The sequence below is a fragment of the Asparagus officinalis genome, chromosome 6 (genome assembly GCF_001876935.1).
Source record: "Asparagus officinalis chromosome 6, Aspof.V1, whole genome shotgun sequence".
Classification (NCBI taxonomy): domain Eukaryota; kingdom Viridiplantae; phylum Streptophyta; class Magnoliopsida; order Asparagales; family Asparagaceae; genus Asparagus; species Asparagus officinalis.
Window position 1 is genome coordinate 71,544,379 of NC_033799.1, and position 5,577 is coordinate 71,549,955.

At 34.6% G+C, this 5,577-nt stretch overlaps 1 protein-coding gene across 2 annotated transcripts in view; it reads left to right on the forward strand.

Moving 5' to 3' along the window:
* The window catches only part of LOC109844501 (DNA repair and recombination protein RAD54), a 24,519-nt gene extending 19,554 nt beyond the window's left edge, over window positions 1-4,965 (forward strand). The window contains exons 14-21 of one of the 2 annotated variants that reach the window (XM_020413554.1): window positions 434-553; window positions 629-742; window positions 844-927; window positions 1,065-1,142; window positions 1,210-1,268; window positions 3,288-3,492; window positions 3,596-3,694; window positions 4,201-4,965. In XM_020413554.1, coding sequence (XP_020269143.1) covers window positions 434-553; window positions 629-742; window positions 844-927; window positions 1,065-1,142; window positions 1,210-1,268; window positions 3,288-3,492; window positions 3,596-3,694; window positions 4,201-4,515 — 1,074 coding nt within the window. In that variant the 3' untranslated portion in view covers window positions 4,516-4,965. The remainder of the gene's footprint in view (window positions 1-433; window positions 554-628; window positions 743-843; window positions 928-1,064; window positions 1,143-1,209; window positions 1,269-3,287; window positions 3,493-3,595; window positions 3,695-4,200) is intronic. The other variant, XM_020413555.1, reaches the window with a different exon arrangement.

Sequence of the window (5,577 nt, forward strand, 5' to 3'; positions counted from 1 at the left end):
TTGATTTTTTTTTGTGCATAACACCTTTTATCTCTTACATTTCTCAAGACATTTTGTTTCACTTGTGATCATGCTAAATGGTAAGGAATTGGTAATCCATTAGGAAAGATTAACATTGCTAGTCTAGATCTCTGCTTGATATAAAATGATCGAGAGTTAATTAACTTGAATGATTGCATATTAAAATGCAGCTTTTATATACCTGTCAAGCCTTTTTCTTCTGTAGCATGTTCGTATGGTTATATTCGATTCTAGGACAATGCTGCTAGCCATTAAAACCACCAATTATGCCATATCTCTTCTACAATTCTACCACAATCCAAAATACGCTAGCTTTTTTATGCATGGTTTTTTTGTGCTCAGTGGGCATTTAGTTTACCCCACCAATTGAACTTGTAAAACTAATTAGTCCTTGTTTTCTGAATTTCATCAGACCCTTGACCTTTTTGCTCAACTCTGTCGAGAGAGAAGATATCCATTTGTAAGACTTGATGGTACGACATCTATTGGGAAAAGGCAAAAGCTTGTCAACCGTTTCAATGACCCGTCTAAGGTTTGCTGTCCTACAACCAGAATATAATGATCTCTTGGCAACTTTATCTGGTCTTACAGATCTATATGTATGCAGGATGAGTTTGTATTTCTTCTTAGTAGCAAGGCAGGGGGTTGCGGGCTTAATTTAATTGGAGGAAATCGCTTGGTTCTCTTTGATCCTGATTGGAATCCTGCCAATGACAAACAGGTGATTATTATTCTTTAATCCTAGCTAAGTTTTTATGTCACGGTCAAAGGTCTTAATTTGTAAATTTCTGATTGTTTCTTTTATCTATTTCCTACTAAAAGGCAGCAGCAAGAGTCTGGAGGGATGGTCAGAAAAAACGAGTATATATCTATAGGTTTCTAAGCACAGGAACTATTGAAGAAAAGGTTCGTAGTTCCACATTGCTAAATTACGATCGTTTTGTGAACGAATCATTTATCATGTACATCGCGCTGGTTTAGCAATTTAGAAGCATTTAGTTGACTTTCTTTGATATTTAGAGAATTTATTTTTAATTTGGTAGGTCTACCAGCGGCAAATGTCGAAAGAAGGGCTCCAGAAAGTTATTCAGAAGGAGCAAGTGGATAGTGATATGGTAGCTGTATGAATCTTTGTGGATATTCTGTATGTCTTGTCATAGTATTCTGCTAATAAGTCACTTATTGCAGGAAAATTTCCTATCAACTGAGGATTTGCGAGATCTGTTTACAATTCATGAAAGTGTAAGGTACTTCCTAGATTTGTATCCTGTATTCTGATATTTTCAGCTTATTCGGCAACCAATGTAATCTAACCATAGTGAGCATTGTTTTTCAATGTACATACCATTTCATTGTGTACTATCGTATTCAGTTAAATGCGGAATATTCGTATGTAAAACACACATTTATAGGTAAATAAACATGCTATATCCCCTTGGTGGACTGTTAACAAATTGAATCCAGCATTGTTCTCTTTCTTCTCTTCACTTTCATTTTTTACAGCATTGTTCTCTTCTTCCTTACCACTTAAAGCCATTTATTCTTTCTTTCCCTCCTGATTTTCATCTCTTCCTCCTCCCTTTCCTTCAAATTTTCTTGTGCATTTATTTCCTGTTCCACTGCAAGCTTCCCCAACCTTCTTTTTCTTTTTTTTGACAATCGCTTTTGGCAACTGAAAGCTTTCTGACCACTCATTTTTGGAAGCAATGAATAAGTTGCAAGAAAATGAGAAGTGGAATGTATGATTGAGATTCATTAGGACTGAGGTGGTGTAGTCAGAATTCCTATCAGGAAGGAATGCTGTGGACATGGACTGTCATGGTAGTTTTTACTTCATAACATAGTGATATGAGAATCTCTATCACCTTTTGCAATGTCATGACTCATTTATATTGATAATTGAAGTGGTAATCAGACTGGTAGTAATCTGACATTTCATGAATACACCAAATGTATTATGATTACTTGTTATGTGATCCATCAAAGTCATGATACTGTTGTCTAGGTAGTTTGGATTCATTGTCTACTTGATGATATAGGAATTGTTATCACCTATTGCACTCTCCTTTATTTTGGTGACAGCTGACCACAGTGGTATTCAGATTCTTAGAATTTTGTGTTTCATTTCTGAAGTATGCATATCATAATTGATTTCCATTTACCTCCTGAGAATTTAGATTTACATACCATTCTTTTGCGGCATGAGCTGACTGATTTTCTCTCTTTTATTTATTTATTTATTGACTTTAACAGAACTATCTTTTCCGTGATAGAATGACATGAAAAATAATAATTTTATTATTTTCTTGGTACAATAGAATATGGTAGAAGTCCTATCCGAGTACTTAATATAAAATTTGGAAGAATATTTAATTTAAATCTTCAACTACATGGTCTTACAATGTAGTGTCCTAGTTTAATGATTACAAATTTGAGATTCTTATGATTTCTTGAAAACTATGAAAGCAACAGTTCTGTAAATGTAATGTTTGTCTTATAGTATCTATTGTTATTAATGCTTAAAATTATATAATGATCATCTCTGCCCGTATCCTTCTCAATTATTGACTTTAACAGAACTATCCTTTCCGTGATAGAATGACATAAAAAATAATAATTTTATTATTTTCTTGGTACAATAGAATATGGTAGAAGTCCTATCCGAGTACTTAATATAAAATTTGGAAGAATATTTAATTTAAATCTTCAACTACATGGTCTTACAATGTAGTGTCCTAGTTTAATGATTACAAATTTGAGATTTTTATGATTTCTTGAAAACTATGAAAGCAACAATTCTGTAAATGTAATGTTTGTCTTATAGTATCTATTGCTATTAATGCTTAAAATTATATAATGATCATCTCTGCCCGGATCCTTCTCAACAAAACCTAGATAATCCTTTTGTGACACATTTGAGCAAAATAATGCATCTATTCATAATTCATTCCCATAGTCAACTTTGAATTTCAAGAATCAGACAATATTTATGATTTATCACCAACACAATGATTACCTCTTGACACTCCTTTGTAGCAAGAACGCTAAAGCTCCAACCGAAGTATTTTTAACTTCTTTAAATGCCCCTACCATGGTTTGAGCAGTTGTGTGCTTACTATCTTGCTGACAATTTTTGGTTTTATATCATTCCATTACTGTGTTCTCTTCGTGCAGCTTGAACTAATCTCCATGGCTTGTTGAATCTAGTTAGAGCCGGCAGCTCATATTCTTTTAAATGTTTTCTTATGGATACAACCTCTATGTAGGTCAGAGATTCATGAGAATATGAATTGCACTCGATGCCAAACAACTGATCGGATATTAGAGAATGCTAGTGGGAACATGATGGAGGTTTCTGATGGTCAAGATTCTACAACTGGAGATTGCGCTTGCAGTCAAATAGCTGATGATATTGGTGGATTTGCTGACATTGCTGGATGCTTGAACAGATTAAAAAGCTCTGAGAAACAAGTAGGTGGATAATTGCATTTAGCATCATTAGGTCCGAATTTTTAGTTTATGGTTGTATATTTATTTATTTATTTTTGTCTCTTCTGTTTGTCATTTCTCTCAGATTGGAACTCCACTTGAAGAAGACCTTAGAAGCTGGGGTCATCATTTTAGCTCAAGTACAATTCCTGATGCAATACTGCAGGCTTCTGCTGGTGATGAGGTGCCATATTATCTATATTTTCCGTATTTCCTATCCGTTACTCTGGAAATGGCAAAATTTTGGTTCAGTAGAAACATTCCCAAAATTCAAATCCTGCTCAAACCTTTTTTTTTTGCCCCCCTCTCTCTTCCTTTTCTTGTCATTCCTCTGTTATAGCCATCATAGCTCACTTTCTGGAATCACCTGAAACATCTGTTTCTGGCAGATAACTAATACTCAACATGATTGTAGTTCTCACATTCTTGAACACGATAATAGTTCGCTTTCATGTTCTTCAGCAGTCTGTTGGGCCAAGAAAGTTTCTAGCATTCCCGGTCCATTGCATTAATGATGCACCACAAGAATGTTAATCGTTGGATGTATGCACTAATCTATAAGTTTAGTAATTTATCTGGGACATCCATTTGGTGCATCATTATTGCTGTGTACGAGGCCCACTGGATGCTTTCTCACTTGGGCCAAGATTTGCTGTTGTTTTCCTAACATCGTGTCAACTTTTGATGCAGGTCACGTTTGTTTTTACAAATCAAGTGGATGGGAAACTTAAACCAGTTGAATCTGCAGTAAGATCAACAAATCAGCCCTTGACGGGACAAAGCCACCCCATAAACGAAAGCAAGAAAATTCCTTGTAATAAAAGTTCTTCAGAATCAAGTCAAAATTTTAGGATTGTGCCGACTTTTGAGAGGAGGTCAACTAAGCTTTTAAGAACTTCGCCATTTGGTCTACAACGAAAGTCGAATGTGCTCTCCAATAGTAAAGGTTCAACCCAAAAACAAGCACATGCTTCTGATAATGCAACAGATGATGATTTTGTGTGAATAGTCTCGGAAATTGTAGTCAAGGAAATTTTGTTCATAGTTGAAGAAATTTCATTCAGAGGTTTAAAGGGATTGTTGAAGTGCTTCCCTTTTGCCTGTCATATATGTGGCTCCAACTTGAATAAGTAGGCATGGATCACCCTGCATAAAAGAGATGGAGAAAGCATTTTAATCCACCCAAAGTGTTGCCTAGCAGAGAAACTGAAGTGAAACTAGATTGAGTAAGATTTATTTCCTTTCATATACAAGACAATTTAATAAATTTTGAGGTTGGTTGTAAACAGTCTCACCTTCCCATTAAGAATTTCAGAAAAGAAATGGGAGGGAAAGACTTCTCGTTGCAGAGACCCTGTACACAAAATATTGTAACTTTTTTTTTTCCTGCTTTCTATCTCAGGCTGAAAAACCTGCAATTATAAATATTTACTCAAGGACTATTTTCACTCCCTACATGCTGAATAACTCCACTGTTATACATGCCTTTCTAGTGTGGACTATTAGAAAAATCTCTACATGCGTTGCTGAAATTAGTTAAACAGAAGATGTGCAACTCCATTATAGTTTTTGTCATTTCATAATCAAAATTTGAGAAGATGATGTATTTCTGGTAAATAACCTAAAGGTGGACTCTCTTATTCCCTAGTGATATAGTTGGTACCGTATGTGACGCTCTGTACTGTTATTGCTTCGCTATGATCATTGTTTGATTGCTCTGAATCTACTGAGCTTTTGTACCAAGCATGTTTCTCCATTAATTTTAAGAGTTAACGAGTCCCCTAGAAGAAATAAGCTTGATTATCTGGCTGTGTTCCATTTTCTACAAATTAAATATAAAATTGAAATAAAACAAATGCTACTGAAATTGATGTTCCCTTTCGGAATTTGATTGTAGAATAAACGATCCAGAGTGGCTTCATTTATTTGAGGACAAATTTCCAAAACCAACCCCATTTGAAATTTAATTACAAAATTCAACTTGTTTAACATTTAATTAGCATTTTCGATCCAGTTTCACTCACAAATGGATCAAAAATGCTAAATAAATTGCAAAGATTTTATGGG